Raw genomic sequence first — 22821 nt, 5'->3', positions numbered from 1 at the left:
AAAATTGTGGTTCTGTAAAGAGATAAAAATGCTTTTAAAGTAATCTAGGCTAGCATAAAATTGAAAAGATTTGATTTATAATGTTTTCTGCTTTGTATCATTAGTTTGTATCATTACAGTTACAGCAATTAAAAACGTACTTTAAAACGCTTTATACTTTTTAAAAATAATATCATTTAGGAGTAAATCAAAGATTTCAGAGTTTCTAGGGAAAAGGCCTATTTTACTTTTTTCTGTTTTGCATATATTCCACTAATTTAAATCAGGTTATTACAGCATTTCCAAAACATATCAGATAATAAAGATGCAGTTGATTACATTATTAGAGATCAACTTTACATTTTGGTTTTCTTTGAAATGGTATTGAAAAGCGATTTACAAAACAGCACCTCTTTAAATTTCATTTGTTCAAGAACAAACAGCTTTGTGCTCTTAATTCCATTGAGTCTTCTGTACCGTAAAATTCATGTTTTAAAATGTTCCAGTTGTGTTCCCAGAAGGCACTTGCTAACCCATTTGAATGCCAGTTGTTAGCTCTCATACCTCCTTTCTCATTAGTAAAACTTCCTTACACGAGCTAATTGGCAATCTCAAGACAATTTTTTAGGAGCTTACTGATGATACATACTATTCTGGGTTATTCCTTAATAGTTTGTAATCAGGTCAAGAATCTGCATGTATTAGAGAGGTGTGTGTTTGAATCCCCTAGAAGATATATCACAAGCGCATCAACCAAGTAGTAATGGACCTATAGTAAATCATGTATGAAATTTTAGAGACCTTTAATGAAGGAACATAAAGATCATCAGATATGATTTACTTAGTACTTAGTTTAATCAGAAGTATGAAACTTGGTCACTGTTGTTACCTTTTGTCGTACACTTTTATCCGTCCTGATTCATGTGCATGTCAGTCTTTCTGGATTTTTGAAAACTTGGTTCTGCCTGTTGACCTCAACCTCTTGTCTTCTACCTCCTAGATACCCTGGATAATCTGTAGGAGCTGGTCATCAAAATCTATTTAAATACAGTGGTTTTGAATTTTTCTTTATAAATCTCTCCCAATTTAGTAATAAGAAATATTACATTTCTCCTTTTTAGGACAAATGTCCTTTATTCATTTTTGAACTTGTCAAAAGTAAAAATGAACTTGGATGAATGTGATACAGTAAGGATATTTTTATTTTCTCAAGCATAACAGAGCAAAACAATGTTGTTAACACACGACATTACTTCAATACTACTACTTGGGTAGTACCAGCTACCCACGACAACCTTGGGAAAACAAGAATTAGTGCAAGTTTCCAGTCAGTGTGTGAGGATTAGTTGGGAACTGTTAGCTCTAAGTGCCAGAGGAAAGAACAGTATCTCCTGACAAGTGTGGATGGTTGTCCATCTGACCTGAGTGCAGACACTGAAGAAGTCCCAAACTTCCAATTCTGGGTTGTTACACCTTTGCTGTATCTCTTACCTGTTGAGCACAGAGACCAGGGCTGGGGTCCAGCGATCCCCTGTTCATGCTGGGGGTCTAGCTGATAGCACAAAGGAAGTATTTTGGTGTAAGCAATCTTTCATTGGTCTCTTTGAAGAAATTAGGATAAATCTTACCTTGCAAATGTAGAATGAAAGCATGAATTCAGACAGAATAGTGCGAGATCTGTTACTTCACTGTGATCGCTGTCAGGCCCCCTGTACAAAACAAGCAACACAGACATGTGAGATGGCCTGATCTACTTTTAATAATTGGAATGGAACCATTTCCCAAAGCAGAAAAAAAGAGCATGACCAGGCAAAGATAAATTCATATTAGGCTTTAACAACGTTGTAATTACAGTGTTAATCAATGAAACTGGCATGTAATTATTTGACCTGTTAGGGACCTGTGATGGGAGGAGTGCTCCTCTGATATATGCAAGAAAATGACTACTAGCCAGATAAACTATGGGAACAGCATCTCCTACACTTCACTGGTTTAGAGGTAACCTTAAAAGATGCGGTTTGGTGAAACATGAAGTTCCTGTATCACAATTTGGCAAGAGCTACTAAGTACTTATTTACAGATATGTTCTGCATCCTACAGAGGAATGCTATTTTTATTGTTTTTTTTATAACCAATAGCAAGGAAAGAAATGATTATGTCAGAAAGACTACAGAATATTTGGGATATTGAATGATATACCGTTTTTCTAGTTAGTACCTTTGCTTCCCCTTGCTTCTGAGCTCATGGTGGCGAAAGCTTGATGTCTAGGGATTTCTTTGCCACAGTGCTGCTCAGAGCTATGTTGGAAGTGGTTTAAGCCCAGAGAGTACAGCTCTCTATTAAAGCTGTGGCCAGTTACCAAACGGGCTATTTAAAAACAGCATCTTGCAGGCATTTCCCTCCCACTCTTGCCTCTTTTCCCATACACTTTGCTGTGTGTTCATTTCAATGGAGTGTTGTTCCGCTTCTTTCTCATTACTCAGGATCAGCAACCAAAATCTCTGCTCTGCATCTGAGTGTGTGGAAGGTGCTATTATTTTTGGCAACAGCACCTATTTATTTTTTATTAATTTAAGTCATCCCAGCTAAGACTAAGGGGGTTCTGATATCTTCTTGGGACATATTTCATCTGGTATGCTCCCACACGTGATGCCTGTGTCTTTTATTTAGTTCTATTTTATTTAACAGTAAAAAAAAATATATGTTATCTTTGTAATGTAACTGATTTCTAGGAATTCCATATATATTAAAAGAATATCCTATAATAATAAAATGACGTTTTTATGAACCTTATAATTTTAGAATAATCTTTTATTTTGTTTGCATCCTTTTTGGTTTACTGTTTTCTTGTTTGATGTTTTCTAGGCAACAGATGAAGAACTCTGTATACAGAAGCAGGCAGTCTTTGAACAGTCCTAGCCCAGGAGAAACTGAGATGGATCTTCTAGTGACTCGAGAAAGACCTAGGCGTGGAATCCGTAACAGTGGATATGATGTAAGTTTATTAGATATGTCCAGTGAACTTTGCTCAGCAAAGTCTTAGCCTATTCCTGAAAACAGGAAACTGTTGATGAGCTCCAACTGAGGGTGCCCATGGGTACTTAACATTACAGTACATTATGTGTAGTCAGCATCCTGAAAAAGGCTTAGGATACTCAGGGCACAGACACTTGAATGTATTTTATAGCTGCACATCGTTTTACAGTCTGAAAAGAAACGAAAACAAAACATTCTCCTTGAAACTCATATTTCACAAAAGTATTGATTTTTGAATTTAGATAGTTCTTCCAAATATGCGGCTACTTATAGGCCACTGATATCTTTGTTGTAAGTAAAATCCGCTGTTTTTTTTTTTCTATATCCCTTATGCTGCTCTCTTGATTCAGAAGAATGGATAACCAACTTGTAGGAATTGCGCTTAAGTCTAGATATGTGGAAATCCCCTAGGAACAGCTATTGGCCACACTCTCATTCTCCTCTTACTATATCAAAACCCGGAGAGTTTTAAATAGGTAAATGTCAAAACCAGCCAGAGTAAATTCTGCACTGGTTTGTGGTCTGAGGAACTCACACAGCCAACATAAGACTAAATTAGTTGTCTTATACAATCTGAACATACACTAGTTATAAGTTTACACACCATACACCCAAACTGAAGATACAAGTAGCCCAAAGTAGAATTTTTCAGTCCACCTTGTGTACAAAATGCTCAGCTGCCCATGAAGATGAATTTCTAGGTAAAACCTTCCTGAAATGAATATTGAAAGCATTCTAGCAGCAGCCATGGCCTCCTGCCACTAGTGCAAAATGAATATGACATAAGTATTTAGCTGAAGATTTTAAAAATATATTTGAGTAAGTTGTGTATATTATAATGTATAAAAATAGATTTTCAAGAAAGTTTGCTAATAGCCCTGGAAGTAGCGTAATGAGTTTATTATGCACTTTCAAAAATGTACAGTCTCTGATGTCTGTGCATGTTGCACCTAAGTTTGCCTTTGCCTTTTGTTTTACATTGTAGCAGGGAGAGTTGTCCCTGACAGAGTCTTTTTCTAGTGATAGGTTACATAAAATTCTCTTTGCCTGATGTGCTGCAGATTCACTGCAGTGCACCTCTTCTAACAGTGGAAGTATTTTCTGTCTGAAAGCAGAAAAATGCCATGGGAAAATGGAACAGGATGTTGAAATCTAGTTCCCCAGCCTCAGCTTGCAGCGTGGGCTGATTTCCCTCGCTCCCGTTCAAGCTACCTCGGTGCTGTGCCAAGCATCTGACAGGCTTGGTCTCCCAGGATACCCACAGGCGCTTAAATCTATATTCATGCATGGAATCCGTGCTGATCTCACCCGTGGTGCATCTAAACATCCCTGGAAATCTGACCTCTGGAGACAAGCATACTTCAGACAGTTGCAGCTGAGGCATTGGTCCAAAAGAATTCTTTTATTGGATTGTTTTCTTTAGCCATTAAGTTCATGTGGCAGTTTTTTGAGAAATCGGGTTTAAAAGATCATGAATGATATAATGTACTTATGAATTAGGGCTTCTTTTTATGCTGAACCTTGTGTCCTTACTTTTTTTTATCTAATAACATCTCATACAGCTTTTTGACATCTGCCTTGTTGTTCTAAATGTTCCGCCCTCCTCAGACTCCTGCTAACCTCCTCCCACTACATTACTTAGCAGCAAGTTCCACCAACTAAATGTGAAATTTGTGCTTTATAAGCAGTTCCAAATGATCCAATTCATGAATCAGGTACCTCGTTATCTTCAAGTCACAAGATTTTTACAGATCAATAAATGGCATTCTATTTTTCTGAGCTGTTACCAGTCTGCCTAGGTTATGTGTTGAAGTTTAATTTCCCAACCATGATAAATGGTGGTGGATTTTTATTTATTTATTTTTAATAAGAAAAAAGATTAAATTTTCCCTTTCTTGAAGAAACTTAAGAATTGCTAGATTGGTATGAACAACAAAGTCATAAGAGTTTATGCTCTATCTGATTTTGCATTGCTCTACAAATAGGAGAGGGAAGTAAGAGCTCAAGATCTGCCGTTCCATACTATCAATGCTTCTTTCTTCTTTCTTTTCTTTTATAATTATTTTTAAATGGTTCCCCTTACATAAAAATATCTGATATTTCAATTATGGTTGTCTAAAATAGTTAATTCTGTATAATGATTTCTGTGATATTTCTTTAAATCACGGTCCAGTTTCTTGAAGCTAAAAACTGGTCAGAAAATAAGGTCAATAATTACATCCCTGTCTGTATAGAATGTGTAGCTTTTGTAAATTCTACTGTTTGATGTTCTGAGTATAGTATTTAGCTTTATAGTATCTTTTTGTAAATGGATTATTATTGAAGGTCACCTTTTAGTTTTAAATAATCCCACCAGGGTTTAGTATTGTCACCTTTACCTAATAAGTAGATCAAGCAAACTTTATTAACATCTTTATTACTTCCAGCATATACAAAGACAATTATGAGTAGAGCAAATGCTGTAATGGAAGAGTCTAGAACCTTTGAGCTGCTGCTGATCTTTATGCTAGGGCAGAAGAAAATTAATCTGGTTTTGGTGTAAAAGGAAAAAAAACAACCTAATTATAAAAGCCTAAGAGAGCGATATGCAAAAGAATTTACTGGTGCACCTTTATTTACAAGCTGCATTAATATAATTATATCAATAAGCTTCTGGATTAATGTTTACACAAAGGATTTTACTGATACAGTTGCAGCAGAGTTGTACCAGAAGTGCATAAACTCTGCTTCTCCATACAGGACTTAATTTTCCTTCTTCATGTTACTCTCATTCTTTGTATTATATAGTAACTATGTCTGAACAATATCCAGATTTTTATGTTAACATTAACATAGAATGGTATCTGTTTACAATACCTATGTGTTTTGATTGTTATGAAAGCAAATAAAATGCATCAGAAAGTGATAGGATGAATTGAAATATATTTTAAAACTTGAGTACGATTAACTATCACCAGTCTCCTCCAAAATCTTCATGCCAACTTTCAAACTGATAAATCAAAGCTGGCTTAATATTGTGCCATTATTAAGAATCCATTATTCATATGATTTATTTTAGACATTATTTTCTTTTACTGGACAGGATTAAAGAATCTAGAGCTGTAATGGCTTCACCAAGGGGTTGTAGTATAAAACCTGATTTATTTCCGGATTGGGTACTAACAGGTCTCTTGTGGGATTCCATTCACTGACATTTCTACAGTCATAGAGATACAGAAGAACTATGGCTGTTAATCATTCAGTTGGGGCAGTATGGTTTCAGAGTCTCTTTGGTTGCACTTATTATCCTAGGAGTAACTCTAGGAGTATCCTAGGAGAGAGGCTGAGGACACTTTTGTCATCTAGTCTGGAGAAGAGGAGGCTGAGAGGCTACTTCATTGTTCCCTACCACTTCCCGAGGGGAAGGAGAGAGGGAGGTGATGGTATCTTCCCCTGCTAACCGATGACAGGATGTATGGGAACGGCACAAAGCTGTGCCAGGGGAGGGCCAGATGGAGCATGAGGAGCAATGTCTTTACTGTGAGGGTGGTCAAACACTAGGACAGGCTTCCTAGCAAAGTTGTTGATGCCCCAGGCTTGCCAGTGTTCAGGAGGCACTTGGATAATGCCCTCAATACCATGGTATAACTTTTGGCTAGCCCTGAAGTGATCGGGCAGTTGGACAAGGTGGTCTTTGAAGGTTCCTTCCAACTGAACTACCCTACCCTGCCCTTCAAGTTAAGCTGCATGAGTACTATTTGCTTGTTAGAGCACCTGCTTTGTTCACTGTCTCTACGTTAGTTTTGGATAAATTTCTGTGTAACTGCTGTCTGGCTAGGTAGGGCGACTGAGCTGGTTTGGGACATTTTCTGCAAAAGACAGAATCTATCCTGTGACGTCATTGGTGGTGCTCCTGGCTTAGAAATTTCAGGAGAACTCCTAAACTTTAATTATTCTGAAATCTTAATGTGTGTGAGTGAACAAAAGAATTTCAGTCTGTGTAGCTGTAACAAGCAGCTGCTTGTAAGCAGTCCTTCACAGTGATGGTACTATTTAGGGATCCATACTCCTCCTGGCACAGTTGATACTAACAACTAAGAAAAGAATGTCAGCATTAATTCTAATTGTTTTTAAGTGAATCCTTAACAATTTAATATGTTACAGATTGTCCCTGCTAGTTTTTGCAGCAAACAATGAAGGATATGAAAGAGTCTTTGAGTCCCTGGCTATTGTCCTTCCCTGCGTGGCATAATTCCTTTAAAACACTCGTCATGTGTCTATACTGTAACAAGTCCTGACATTGTATGTTATATCTCTGTTTGAGAATGTTTTGTGTGGAGCAGCACAAATACTGTCTTGTAAAGCTTTACATATACATACTTTTACTCCATCCAACAGACTGAGCCCGAAATTATAGAAGAAACAAATGTTGACCGTGTCAATGAGCCTCGGAGCTACACCAGGTCCCGTCAGGCCAAAGGTCATTCAGAGACCTCAACTTTAAGTTCTCAGCCCTCCATTGATGAGGTTCGACAACAGATGCATATGCTCTTGGAAGAGGCTTTCAGCCTGGCCTCCGCGGGCCACGGAGGACAGAGCAGGCAGGAGGCCTACAGCTCAGCACCACACTTGCCCTACTCAGAGGTGGTGACCAGCGCTCCTGGTACCATGACCCGACCTAGAGGGGGTGTACAGTGGGTACCCACATACAGACCAGAAATGTATCAGTACAGTCTACCAAGACCAGTAAGTGAAACTTCTCTTTAGTATACTGTAATATCATAAAGATAGTTCTACTCTGAGGCATATTTTTTGAAGATGGAGTCTCATTTACATGCTTAAAAACCAGGTGTAATGCCATGCTTATGGTAAATAAGTTTGGATAGTAGGGTGTATGTATATATCCTCACACATGCATCTTGTGCATGAAGTCTCTTGCTGCTCTATTTTAGCAGCAAGGTTGTCTTGTCTAAGTTTTGCTTGAAAGAATGGGCTGCACTAAGCTCCAGACTGTTCAGTAGATCAAGAACTGGTTTGCATGTCTCCTCCTGTTCACTGAATGCATATTTGGAATCGGTCTGGTTTTGTAAAACAGATATATACATAGCTGGGTATAAAACATTCAACACTTCTGCACAAGTTCCGCCACTGAGGAACATCATACCAAGACAGGGACCCAAGTGTAATAATCCGAGTGACCTGAAACATGGGCTGATACTGACAGTCTTACAGTTACAGCTATTGGCGTGGGACTCACGAGATGGTTCAGGCCTGAGGGTTTCTTGGTTGACCTTATGTAAGTCACTTCTTATGCTTCACTTTCTAACCTCAAATTGCAGCTAACATTTCCTTATCTTACAGAAGTAATAAAGGCATTAAGAATTGATGTCTACGGATGTGAATTGTTGGTGATATTTTGTAGGTATCTAGACAGTAATAGCAGTAGTACTGCGGGTATCCTTGGCAGGTCAAGCTACTCTTGAATTCCCAGATACTGTATTCTGAAACTTAACAAAATCTTTTTTTTTCACGTATGTCAGGTACAAATCTAAACCAGGGATGATTGCTTTCAGATGAGAAATGGCCCATTTGTCAATATCAGTGTGAAAAAAGCCTTATTAAATTTAAGTTGTTCACTTTAAGGTTTTTTTTTTTGTCAGAAATAAATTTATTGTTTTGAAAGAACGAGTCCCTGACTGGCTAGAATAAGAGAATAATGCAGAAAAGTGTCCTCAGTTTAAAACAACTATTACTAAGAATTCTTTCCATGACAATAAAAAATACATTAACGGTTGCTGCTTCTGAACTATTTTAAACATAAGTGAAAGCCAATGGCACTGCCATCCGAGGTTCATGCTGGTACTGTCTAAACCATGCTAAAGGATATTTTTGGCTCTTTGAAATTGGTCTGAAGAACTTCATGTATGGCTTCTAATCATATTTTATGGTTTGAATTTGATTAGGAGCTTAAGAGATAGCTAATAGCTAGTCAAATTACTTTGACACTTGAGAAAGTCTTTTTAAAAGGAACTGAAAAACCTCGTATGGTGACAGATTTAAGAAAATGTAATAGCCATACTTTTTTGGTGAATGCTTCACTATTTTCTTTTCAAGACTCATTACTCAATCATCTGCATGTTTTAGGACCTGTAAGCATTTGGTTTTCTTTCTGGGGTTTTCAAGATAGTGCTAAAGAATTCCCCAAAGACACTTATATTTTAATTGATTGCCATGGGCTAGGATAGTCACAGGCTACTGGAGCTTGGATAAAGGCTGTTAATTCATAGTTTTCTGCTGATCAGTTTCCCAAATATAAGCTGACTTTAACTAATCTGTTTACCCATTTGTGCTCAAATGGGGAGGAAGGGAGGATTGCAATTGAAAAAAAAAACAGTTGAGATGTGTGTGCAGAGTGACCTGTGTGCTGGAAAAATATGCAAGAATTGCTGCTCTTGACATCTTAGCACCCGTTTGCATGCCCAGGATGCCTCTGTTTGGTAATTCTGGAGGTGCTGAAAAGGGGAGCACTCGGGAGTGGATTGGGCCAGGCCATGCAGCAGTGTGTTTGGTGGCTGTAGCGGAGGTGTCCAGCTCAGTGAGCTGAGCGATGAGTGAGGAGCTGCTGGCAGGCTTGAGGGTGAGAGGTACGCGAGCACCAGGACGCTTGTTCCACAGGGGAGGACGTTTACTCTACAAACAAGGTATTATTTATTTTTGCCTTTTTTAAAATTCAGTTATTAGTTGCAATTAAAAGTCAACATTAATAATGCTATTGTCATTTGAAATTTGGATTTAAGAGGATTTTCCTGTTTAGATGGAACAAATGCAGACATTGGCTTTACTTATAGGTCCCTAGATACAATATATATATAAAGATCTTCAGCCCATCAGTCTCTTGTAAGATCTGGGCCTTCACAGTCCATACATTGGACTCCAAACTTTTACAAGATCCCACAAATTTCCCCGTAATTTGAGTGCACCCTTCTCAGAGCCATCACTTACATGTTATTATTGCAAAGACGTTTCATAGGAGATACAAGTGCTGTATAAAATTTGTAACGTAGACATTCTCTACCTTTATAGTGGACAAATAATAAATAGGTTGAGGCAAAACAACAAAAATCTGCGTGATAATCTCCATCTCAGTGTTTCCATCTGTTCCTAAGTATTTGTCAGATGTTTTCAGGGGGCCAGAACCACTCTTCAGGGCTGGGTTTTTCAGGTCTCTTAGGGATCTTTGATTTTTTTGGAGTGAACCTCCTGGCTAGTCCCACCACCAGGAAGCTGTGTATGTCTCTTGAGTGTGTAGCTTTCTTCTTATTCCATGCTTGTTTTTTTTTTTTTTGAGACCTTACATGTTTTTTGTTCGTTTTTGTTTTTATGTGCCAGCATTAATACCTGAATTCTCTGTAGCTCCTGTGCGGGAATGCCTGTCTGTCAACTGCTCCTGGGGAACCTGTGATAACAGAGCTCCTTCATCTGGGGCTCTCTTCTTCTCCTGGCAGAGAAAAGCTAGTAAAATGCAAACTTGCAGTGTTGTGCTGGAGCCTCTGAAAACCAGATGAGCAGTATTTGGCTGGGTGCTTGTCATCCAGCTGGTATACTGAAGACTGGAGGACGGGATGTATAGAATAGAGAGTACAACAGGAGTCAGACCACGAGTGCTGTACCTTGGCAGATCATATTACTGCTTTGGAAATTCACATAGCTGAGTTGAGCAGAGAGCTACGGCCTGGGAAAAAAAGCCTCTTTATTACAGGGCTGGGGCAGTTTCCATCTCTCTTTGTTAGCGCTCCGGAAAGAGAAGTAAGAGTAACACAATTTGATCCCGAGGGGAGAATTGGCATTGCATAGCAGGCACAGGTGGACAGACTTACAGCCGGCGTGGCTGGTGATGAATGTGCGTCCTCGCAGCTTCTCTGCGTTTAACAGAGGTCAAGTGAGTGTTTAATCAAAGTTCAACTAATTCTAGTAACAATTAATAAACTAAATATAAAGCTCTGTACAGCTAGCAAAACAAAATCAAATCCATCTGAAATCAATGTTTGCAATTTTCCTGGATTGCAATTGAATAATCAAATTATTTAAATCATTCAGTGAGTAAACAAAAACACTACCCTTTTAATTCCTATGATGAGATTTAAGCAGATGGGCATTTAATTAGAAGGCAACATTGAATAATTTAGCCCAAGACAAACAAATCTGTAAATTGGAGGTGGTAAAAAGGCTTTGATACTGCAGCCAGTGAAATGTACCATTAAAGTGAACTGCAATGTTTCTCCTTCAGACTTTGGTTGTTGTGTGCTGATTAAACTCCTCCTGTCTGCAACCTGACAGGTGATACCTTAGACTTCTGTTTTTTGTACAAGACACTGATCAAAACTGGTGCAGGTGTCCCCTTTTGGCTGGACTTCATCTTCTGCAAGGTTGTGTTGTATGTCCTGGACCCAGAGGCTTTCCCAAAGTTTCCCTGCTAAACCACAGTTACTAATTTTAAATCTTCACTGGTTTGCTTTTTAAATATTTGGTGTTTTAGCAAAAACAGGCTCCCTCACTGATATTTCTTCCTGAAAGGGTGGTGTGAGCTCTGCAGTCTGGTACTTGTGCAGTCTGTCCTAAATCTGAAAGGTGATTAACATTACCAGTATTATTATAGCCTCCATATTACATAGGTCCTCAGTTTTGAACAAAATAGCATTCAGAATCCTTTCAGAATGCTTCTCTTTGTAAATTTTATTTTATTTTTTTATATATTTGTGAACAGAAAAAGTGATGCACCACCTTCAAAAGATAAAGTCATTTTGCAGAAGAAAATTAGGCAAATTTTCTCTGAAAGCAGCATCTTCTCACATGCTGAATTGTTAGTTTTGTTTTGTTTTCTAGATTGGCTGTACAACAGTGTACAAATTTCAGTGAAGTTACTTTTTTTTCCTACAGTCATGTCAATCTAGTATGTAAGGGCTCATCTAAGCTTCCAACAGAGTGGCCTTTACAGTATCTGAACATTACTCTCCATTTGTTTTGCAAGTAGAAAAACGCTAATACTCCAATGTACTGTAGAAAGTCTAGAAATTTTAAAGTTTCCTCTCGTAACCATTTTGGTTTCTGTGGAGGCTCTGCGTAATGGAGGATTGACTGCTGTCCTCCAGAGCGGGCAGCGCCTTGGTAAGGTGTAGCAAATCTTTTAATAGGATTTTTCACTTTAACAGGATTCCCTCCGCCCTGCCATTAGCAAAATGGTGCCACTCGTTCAAAATCGTTCATCTCCTATGTAAGCAGCAAAATAAATGCTTGGATTTCCTACTTCACTTTTTTCCCCAAAATTTTCAGGGCAAGTTGCAGGAAGTTTGTGAATCGTTCTTTCTGATTCCTTAAAATGCCTCCTTTGATGTCTACATTTCAAAGCTATGCGTTAATACACAAGAGAAAACCCAAGTCTGCATCTCTCCTTCAACCCTGTCATCCTCAGTAGTATCTGAAGTCACCAACGACTCTGAAACATATTCTGTACCTTTAAAATAGGGGAAAAAATAATTTCATACTCAGTACAAATGCATGCTGAGAGCAAGATGTGGGATGAAAGGATTATGGAGCCAGAAGGAGGCGTTCAGTTCAGTCTGGGAGAGCATCGCCAGCTTTTCGGATGCAGAAGAGGTATTGCAGACCATTTCAAGTCCAGTGCTAGTAGGAGAAATACAAATTAGGTTTCCTTTGATGCAACAGCATTTTTTTTTTCTATACAGTTCTTTCATTAAAAATCAATAGTTCCCACACCTGTAGGAAATGTACCACTGCATTTTCATATTTTTCCACCTAAAGAAATAAATACTTTAAATATCAGCGTAGCATTCTGCAAATAAATATTGAGAGACATCATAGGTGGCATGAAAGGGAAAAATGATTTTCAAAGACTTGCCTTTGAGGGAGCTTACCCTGCTTTAAAAGAGGTGGGGGTGAGAGGTGGGAGAAAGATGCTTGGCCTGTATTGTTTTTCCCTTAGATACACTGACATCAGAAGTCAGCATTTGATACGTTATCTTTCCTGTGTGCAAACCCGGTTTTGCAGCTATTTGAGAAAAAAGATAATGGAGCACTGTCTAAAAGTGTGATTTGTAAAGATGATTACTTTAGATAGTGGTTTTAGATATTTAGTGTGGGATTTATATTGCCAAATTCAAACGTAGATGTAGGTGTTAAGTCTGAGCTAATCATGTAAATCCTGTAGGCTCTTTCAACAGGCAGGAGATGGAGAGTGACTCATCTCCTGCTAACACGTTTTTAGCTTTCTCTGCTGTTTGCCGAGGGAGATTCTCTGGGTAAAGCAGATGCCTCTCTTTTAGAGGGTCAAAATGCCGGACTTCAGACTCCAGATTTAGTCCAAATGCATATATCTTGATACTGCAGAGCCTCCCCAGAATTTGTTATTTGCTATCGCTCTGATCTTATATTTAATCCTGGGCATTTCTCTGACGTGTTGTCAATAAAAACACAAACAACAATAAATAAAACACAATGTGTAGGAGAAAAGTCTCAGTGAAATGTTAGAGAGATTGAAATAATCCCTCTGTCCTTAAGCATATTTTGCCAAATTATAACCTCTAATCTATAGCATTACCGAGAATTCAGGAGAGACATTGTCCTAAAGGTCATTTGTTGTGTGCCACAGCTTTCACGCACACAATTACTTGACCTTCACGTGTATTAGTGATGAAACCCAGAACAGCTATGGGCAAAATGCTCAGTTTTGTGAGTTAGTGGGCTGATTGTGTGCTCCTCTGAGTTACTCTTCTTTTTCAACATAATTAGAATTATTATTGCTTTAGAAAGTTACAGAGCTTGGGGTATTTGTGAAGAGTTTTCTTTTCATCTCTTCAAGGCTGGAAAAAAATGTTGAAATATTCATTGCTTACAGGCAGTTTCATTTCACCAGATGCTGCTCTGAGGATGCTTTCTGAATCTTTTGCTTTTGGAGGAATTGAAAATACTGAGATTTTTTACCTGTGGGTCCAAAGCAGCTGTTGAGTCTCACGTAATCTTAACAGATCTGCTTTGCCAGCAAGGTTACAAGTGTCACAGAGACAGCGTTTAATAAGTTTTTGCTTTAATTAGACTTTGTTTTGCCTCTGTGAACACATTTGTTCATGTTTTCTTCAACGTCCTAAAATCACCCAAGCATTGTAAATTCTATAATGAATCGGTATTTCTAGTGGTGCTACAAAATACTAGCTTCCTGTTGGCCAGCATGCAAAGCAGGTATTTGATTTCTGAGGTTATTTTGCTTTTTAATTTGCATGATATCTCTTCTTGTCTCAGAAGATCTTTCTCTCTCTTTTACAGGCTTATAGATTTTCTCAGCTTCCTGAGATGGTAATGGGATCTCCTCCTCCTCCTGTCCCTCCCAGAACCGGTCCTGTGGCTGTTGCCTCTCTCAGGAGGTATTTATCTTTTGGTTTATTTCAGGTGTGAACTCTAAAACCCACTGTTTTAGAAAGAACTGAGCCAAACCCTGAAGCGGCACTTAGGAGCCGTCTAGTTAAAGAAACACCCATGAAATGAGAAACATACTATTTTTATTTTCTCTTTAATGTCAAGAGGAAAGAAATAACAATGAATTTTCTCTTCTGCTAGCTAATCAGTTTCAACATAATTAGGAAAGCTCGGCTCTGATTTCTTTTAAAACACTCATTGCCTCAACTCACGCAATGCATAATGGCATATCATATAGCAAATGTAGGGTAGATAATTCACACTGTTACTCTCCCTACTTTTCTCTATTCTAAGGACTTGCAACATGATACAGATGAGTTATCAGAACCCTGGGTCCAGAGATTTGTGCCTAGCTTTCAGATATCTCACACCTGTGTTTCCAAAGCGAAATATTTGCAAAAACCTGATCGCCTTAGCTCAGTGTATACATTTTGGCATATCCTCACACTTAGGCACTCGATAAAGTGCATTTCAAGGAATTTTCGCACTTCTGTGGTGGATGAGCTCATTTAGCCTTCAGTATTGTGCTGTTGTGCACTGCCTGATGCCAACTGCAATTTGAAGGCACCACAGGCCTGCTGAGAATTGCTGTGGAGCACTGAGACCAAAGGAAACTTTTTTTCTGAGTGTCTGCTAATGATATTCTAATTGCATCCAAATATTCAGGATATGGATACAGTTTTCTGGCACACTCTTGTTTATCCATTACATTTTAGCTCTAAAGCAACTGGGACACATCTTTTCAGTGGATGTTAGTACTTCTCACATGCAGTTTGCACTACTTACCATAGTAGTCACGTGCTGTATGATACCTTGTCATATGCACTGTAGTAATATAACACTGTCTATGGTTGTCTATTGTGTTGATTAGCTACAGTAAAGCTTTTTCTTTGTTTGTGTTGCGTGTCACAGGCATTTGTTTGATGCAGTAAGCAAGGGCTCTATGCAACTGTGATAACACACTTGAGCAAAGTAGCGCCAGGTTAAGAAATTCTCAGACATTTTCTGAACTTATGCCAGAACATAATCAGATATCTTATCCCTAGCAGGCTTGTCATGCTGTGTCTGACAGGCATGTATGTATGGCTACAGGTCTCACCTATTAGTCAGGATGTCAAAAGTTTTTTTTTTTTCTCTCTTTTAATGCACAGGTCTACGTCAGATATTGGCAGCAAAGTGAGAATACCTGAGTCCAGTGGGGTGGATCAGGCCCAGCATCATGATCAGGCATCTTTTGCACCTGGTTCAAGAGCTCCAATGTCTGTTGGCCCACTTGATCAATCAGCTTTTCACTCAGGTGAAAAAATAGACCTGCAGACCCAACTTGCATTGTTGAGAACCACACAATTTGTTTTGCATACAAATGAGTATATGGGATATAGCAAATAGAGATGATTATTTGGAGAGAGGTGTTAGGTATTTTAGAAGGTACAACTGAAGGGGATATAGAAAAGATTATCCCTTTGTAAATGCAGAAGCAGCTACATTATAAATACTACCCATCTTGCAGAAGCACCAGGAAATGGTCATTTCTGAAGGTAAGACCCAGCAGTAATGTACCAGATAGTCTTTGTGCCAGTATGGCATTCTGCTGGCTCACTAATCAATTAAAGGTGTAGTAAAAAAGTTCATTTGTACCACAAAATCCAGTGGAAATTTTAGGGGGGATTTTCTAGCTGGTATAGAGGGTATTGGTTGGCAAGAGCAGAAGTTGCAGTATTTGACGGGGCTCAGCAGCAAGAGGCAGCTGTCTGGCAGACCCCTGAACACACCAGCAATCGTCATGTGTCTGAACCTTTACAGCTTTGCATGAAAAAAAGCTGTTGCCAGTAAATGTGGTGATCTAGGTTAAAATAAGGTGAGAACAGTAAGAAATGCAGCTGTTTTTCTGTTAAACATTGAGCTCGCTTCATTAAACTGAAAGAAGATAACTCTTGGCTGATACTGCTTGAAATCACTGGATTCTCTCCATTCAGTTAACCCTCAGTAGCAGTTTGCATCAGCTGCCTTTTCTCTTCCTCCTGAGATCAACTATAACATAGTGGTTGTATCCACCTTAGCAGTAGAGCAGACCAACAGGAGCAGCTCTGTAAAGCAAATCAGCTGATAAATGAGGGCCTGACATCCATGCTGTCTGCATTTCTGAATTTCTGCTTTTTCCATACACACACTTGGCACAGGTCTCAAGTGACCCATGGACTGAATGCTCATTAGAGCATTTGTTCCAGTTTGTTTTCATCTGAAAGAGGTCCAGTTTGTGTACTTTGAGAATGCTGCAGGGCTAACCAAAGCACAGAGACTGGGAACAGTTGGGAGATCACCTTCAAAAGCTGTAAGTAGTAGTGTTGCGTAGGAGAAGGCTTAATGGCATTAAGCACAGCTTGGTTTGTAAGGAAGGGGAGGAAAAGCAAATGGACATAAAGAAAAGTGACTGATGTTTTTCAGCCTAACTGGGGGATGTCTTTTATGACTCCTTATTTCCTCCCGAGAAACTTAACCCCTCGCTGTGGTGACAGGAGTGGACTAGTGAGGAAGGGTAAATTGAGGATATGTGCCCCCATCCATGCAAAGCAAAGGCAGCAGTGCTTTTGCCTGGTCAAAGGTTATATGTTAGCTAGTCTTCCCTCCTTTTTTGGAGATGATAGCTCCTGCTCAAGTGCAGAACTTGTATTGGGTCAAAGTCTCTCCATTGTAGAAGTCTTATGAGTTCCCGATACGAATTTGGTAAGAATTTTGGTTTTGAATTAATTGATTTAAGCAGAAGATTAATCTGATACTTTGTTTTGATGGTATCTGCATAACACTTGGCTGGGAAAATACTGGAAATAGCTTCTCACTGGCAAAATGTGTTTTCTTGATGAGCTATAGAAAAAGACTTGAAAGATTAAAAAAATTGTACATTGTCATTTCAGTTTGGTAATTGGCAGGTTTGTTAGACATTGCTCTGTTAATCTGCAAGAAGAATTTCTTTCTAATCTTTGTTAGAAGTAATAGAAAGTTATCTGCATTGTATTCAACATTTTCTACTGAGAATAATACTGTGGATATGCAAATCGGTTGTCAATTAATTAAATACAGTAGATTTGAAGGATCCATTCTACTCTCACTTTTATCGCTGTACCTTCTGCAGTGTTAGTCTAAAAAGAGCAGATGCTCTCCCTTTCATTTTAAAGTAATTCAAACTGTAGAACATGCCACACTGCCAAGAACTCTTCCGTCATGACTGCAGTAACATGTTCTGTGTAATATACCTTTTTATAACTTCCAGTGATGCAGAGGTTTTACTGCTGTATGTAACAAATAAGTATACTGTGCTACCGTGGAAGAGTGACTGCATTTCATAAGAGACAAAAAGACCTCTGTGTATGCTGTGGAGTTTGCCAGAATTATTCTGGGGGGTAGTTGGAGGAAACGTTCGTATGTGATAGATCCTATAAATGGCTGTAATGCAGGGAAAGATGAAGAGAGTTGTAAGAAACCTGCAACTATAGCAAGCAAGGATTTCTAATGTTCTGATTGGAAAATAATTTTTTATTGCTTCAGCAGATGAAAAAACATTGCTGCAGGTGTTGATTTGGCATGAAATGACCTAATGTTGCTCTCACGTAGCCCATCGACATCAACTCTAAGATAATGATTTTGCAGTAAGAATTGGGATAACGTATTATCTCAGCTACTTGAGCATTCACTTTGAATAGTAGTTCATTTTGCTGTGGTTAAATTAAAAGAGCTTTTTGGTGTAGAAGCTTTGTGTCATTTATAGGAGCAGCACTTTCTTCTCTGTACATGTCTGAAGAATACTTACTTCCAGCCTTGCTAACTGATTTAGAATAGCAATCCTTGTGCTGTCTATGACCTGGTAGGAACAAAGATTGCCCACACCTCTTTTCTTAGCCCACCTCCTTCTAAACTGAGGGAGTGGTGGAGTGGTTGGGATAGAGGTCTTGTGGGATACCCTGTGGCTACCTGCTGTTCAGGCGTACATTGTAGATCCCACTGGTCCAGAACAGTTCCACTGTGACTACTTCTCTGAGGCAAAGTGACTCCAGCATCATCCTGACATGGTGCTTTTTCACCTACAACCTAATGTCAAAATGAAAGGTAGGACTTAGTCCCAAACAGTGGAAAACACTGTGTAAGTGTAAAGTGCAAGATAAATATTTTTAGTCCATTAGTTTTAGATGACATTTCACATTTTTTTTTTTTTAAGTCATTTTTGAAACAGATGCCATGGGGTTCTGCCCTGTGCTACAAAATATTTTTTTCTCCTCTTTACAAGCCCTGCTTGCATTCACAGCTGTTTGACTCAGGGCTGCATTGGGAGTTCACTGAGAACCTAGAGATCTCTGTTTTTGTGGAGCCTGCTTTGGGGATAAGTGTTGCTGCTCAAGTCGTTCCATCTCTGTGCATGTGCCCAAGCAGAGTTCCCAGCATCTGTCAGTGCAGGCAGCATAACCTGCACAGTGCTCAGGGGTGAGGATGTGCCACGGCTGTAAACTGAATCAGCCGGGAAACAATGCTAATTTCTATTAATTATTCTCTGTATGAAGTTCAAGGGAATGCCCATGTCCTGCTATTTTTTCAACATCTCTTATGCAATAATGTCGTATCTACCAAGGGCAATTAGTTGCAATATTTAAACGGTATGCAGCTGGAAGGAAGTGGAAATGTATTTTCTCTCCATTGACTGTAGAGCAGAGCCAATGCCCATCTATGCAACATTCCTCTATGCCCATTCCTAAATGAAAATGCTCGAGTTGTACTTTTATTGTGTTCTTGTGGGGCTTCTGCTCTGACATAAATTATTTTTGCTATATTCTGTGAATTTGTGTGAATTCTGTGAATTTGAAAAGTAAAATACATGCCCATGTATTATAACTGAGTGTTCAAAACATCCTGTCCACATGCTTTGTTTGCTACATGATAAAGCTGGTGGAGAACTCTCTCCTCCAAGGATTTAGGAACGAGGTTTTTAGGGCTTTAGTGTAGCAGTGGTACAGATGCTGGTGTTCGTCTCCCTGTGTAAATAGACACTAGAGGAATGAAGTCTTACTGGACAAGCAAGTCATACTTTAAACTTTGCAAATACTGTGGATAGTCTGAGTAATTGCAGAAAGAACCACATTGGCCTGTGAATCTCTATGAGGACTAAACCGTACCTGAAAGAGCAGATAGAACCATATCCAGAGACTTGGCAGAACCTTGTGTTTGGAAAGCTGTTTTCTCCCACCTAACCTTGAGTATGGTAATGGAATTCCAACAGAAGGCTTCCTGGACATCCCTGCACATATATCTTGATCAAGACATGGTAAAAACAGATCTCATGTCACCAGGTTTCCTTGGAAATACTTATTTAAGTTGTAGCTGCATAATTCATGGCAGCCATAGGCTGTTCCTGGGAAATGAATTGAGCAGGCAGAGCCTTGGTATTTTTTATGGAAGTATTGAAGTTTTATGATGGGGTTGTTGAGATTACAGCCTTTTAAATGTATCATTCACTCAGTTTTATAGGTTTTGTGTTTAGAGACATTAAGATAGTTTTACTGTGTAAACTGAATGCTCTGTAGCCTGCTGTTGAAAAGAAAGGTGTAGTACTTTGAAACCCATGTCAACAACAGCTTAAAAATTGAAAACAAGGAAACAAACGTAAGAGGAAAAAACACCTTTTTTTTTCAAAGTTTTCAAAGTTCATCAGAGATCAGCCATTACAAGGATTAAGTCCTAAGGAGTAAGTCCTCCTATCTTTATCTAAGGGCTGTGCACGATTATATAGACAACTACAAATCTCATCTTCTCCAGTCTTTCCCAGCATTATTGAGATATTCTAGTCAGATACTGGGAGCCTTACATCCAACCAAAGGTCAACAGAGACCACATTCTCACCAAAGAAAAAAAAAAAGACATAATTACTTCATAAGTAATATCTCCTAATTTATAACTGAAAATACTGCCTATTCATTTTTATCTAATCTCTTTCTCTCTCTCTCTCTCTCTCTCTTTTTTTTTTTTTTAAATAGGAAATACAGTACCAGCAGTGTTTGCCATACCAGCAGCAAACCGACCTGGCTTCACAGGCTATTTTATCCCAACGCCACCCACCGCATATAGGAATCAAGCCTGGATGCCCTATGCTGGAGAGAATGAATTACCGGGACAGTGGGCAGACTCAGTAAGTATTCTTGTTTCTCTCACTACATAAATTTTCTGTGATTTGCACAAGAGAGGATTTAAGCGATACTTAAAGATCAGCAAAAGATCTGAGAAGGGTAATTCTTCCTGAATGGGAACGATCTCTAGCAGTGAAAATCTGTGAGAGAGTGTGGTGATATTTAGCTGTCCATCCCACAAACTGTAAGCATTGTTCACTGGGCTGGAGGCTGGCACCCGTTCAAATTTGGTGCGTCAGATACTCAAGACAGAGTTTAAAGATTTGGACAGGGAGCAGGTGATGCTGCCTCTCAAAGTGGCCTTCTGCTGTTTGGAAGCTGCGGAACACCTTTACATCCTGGAGGCTTCTCTTGAGATAGCCCAGCTCCTAGCTCCTAGGCCTGCCGCAACTCTGCTGCACAGCATTTTAAGTCCTCCTGAAGGGTCCGACAGACCTTAAACTAAATAAGTAATTGTACAATTCTACTCCGAAACAGATCTAATTTTTAGTCTGAAGTGTACCTACATTTCAAAGAAATAAAACTGAGATCCTAAAATGAATTGTGGTAGTTTATCGTGTTTGAAACAATGTCTAACATTTAGGGCTTTTTTTCGACACTTACCTTTAATGCTATTAAGGAAATAAATTTAATGGTTTAATGCTATTAAGGAAATAAAAGCAAAAGATTGATTTTGCTGCCTGAGCCCACATCTGGTGTTTATGCAACCAATTTAACCCAGTGAACTGGGAGATGGATTCTATTTCTTTGTGTAGATCATCAACAGAATATTTTAGTGAACTGCTCTCTAGTAGTTGCCTCTGAGCAACTAAGCAAGAGACAGTGAGGACATGTCCACATGTTCCTGGGGACAGTATTTGTTGCCAAATCTTTATTACTGCTTTTGATGTCTGAGAGGAAAAGAATTCAGTTTGGCTCTCAGATACAAGTCTGAATTTGTAGGCTGAACTGTCAGGAAAAAAGAAGTACGTTCATATGTAAGCTGAGCACATCTGCTGATGTGCCCCTGACACCTGGAGGCTTGTGAAGTCGTACAGATTCCCTTCCCAGAACAGAACTGCCGTTTAAAACAAGTAAAACCTTCCATGGAAACCATGAAAAATTGTTATTTTTAAAATTTTTATTTGTAATCCTACGTACACTTTAAATTCAGGAGGACCATTGTATCTGAGCAATCATTTAGAACTTTTTCTTCAGAAAGAAAACAAAGCCAGGAACAGTATTTTATTTGACTTCTTTTCCCTTTTGCATCCCTACTTCTTGGCTGCATTAAATAAGAGTCAGGTATCACTTGTCAAAAGTGAAGACTAAAAACAAACCAGAAAAAAAATGGAAATCAATGTACCAACCCCCAGTTCCTTCCTTTGGAAGGAGAAGAATGTAGCCCTTGTTTCCTTGTCTTTAGGGAAAAAGGTGAGAAAAGCAGTTAGTGCCAGTGGACTGTTCCTTTCTGCTGTGTACAGAAAGGGATAGAGAGGGAAGTGAGAAGCTGTCTGGAAAATAACTGACAATATAGAATTCAAAGGAAATGAATATTTCATTCAACTTCGCTTATGTGTTACGGAGCTTTAAACCAGATCTTGTTGTTACACAGACTTTTTAGCCCTTCTGTGATTTAGCAGAAGAGAAAAAAACGTAGAAACAAAACATTTCAGTTTCTTCAGTAGGAATAGAGATATTAAAAATGATTAAAAATGAGATACTTGTCATGTGTTTCCACTAACTGGACTGTAAATAAGACACCAGGTAGGCATATGAAGTAGGAGATTTGGCAACAAAGAGTTGTCTTGGAAACTTAATTTACTGTAACCTTTTCTCAATTAAAAGTTAAGTATTGACACAGTAAGCTGTGTGGGAGAAGAGAAGTGCATTTATTTTCCAAATTGCTAGATGCTGCTCAGTGAAAGTAGGAACCTGGTGGCCTCTAGTGGTGTGTTCATGCTGTACTACTAAAATGTTTGTCTTTTGAATAATCTATTGTCAACATGATCAGTTTCATATTGCGCCTGTTTCCTATGCTTGTGTCATCACATCGTATTGAATGCGTATGACATTCTGTGCATCACTTGATGGATATCCAAGATCCTGCAGAGCATGCGTAAGTCCTAGTAGTCAGATTTCATAGGTTTTTAGATGCCTGAATTGTTGAGATTTTCAAAAGCACCCAGGGGAT

At 38.8% G+C, this 22821-nt stretch overlaps 1 protein-coding gene across 14 annotated transcripts in view; it reads left to right on the top strand.

Annotated features, from left to right (window-relative positions):
- Nucleotides 1–22821, top strand: part of KIAA1549L (KIAA1549 like) — a 144121-nt gene that overhangs the window by 96109 nt on the left and 25191 nt on the right. For 13 of the 14 annotated variants that reach the window (XR_014584925.1, XR_014584926.1, XR_014584927.1 and 10 more), the window contains 5 exons: nucleotides 2845–2974; nucleotides 7393–7740; nucleotides 14332–14429; nucleotides 15633–15778; nucleotides 20499–20650. Coding sequence is in view for 8 of the 14 variants with exons in the window: in XM_083837835.1 (XP_083693961.1) it covers nucleotides 2845–2974; nucleotides 7393–7740; nucleotides 14332–14429; nucleotides 15633–15778; nucleotides 20499–20650 (874 nt within the window). In the remaining 6 variants the exon portion in view is untranslated. The remainder of the gene's footprint in view (nucleotides 1–2844; nucleotides 2975–7392; nucleotides 7741–14331; nucleotides 14430–15632; nucleotides 15779–20498; nucleotides 20651–22821) is intronic. The other variant, XM_083837833.1, reaches the window with a different exon arrangement.

This window comes from Anser anser (assembly GCF_964211835.1).
Source record: "Anser anser genome assembly, chromosome: 5".
NCBI classification, from domain to species: Eukaryota; Metazoa; Chordata; class Aves; order Anseriformes; family Anatidae; genus Anser; species Anser anser.
This window is presented reverse-complemented; position numbering and strand designations above follow the sequence as displayed.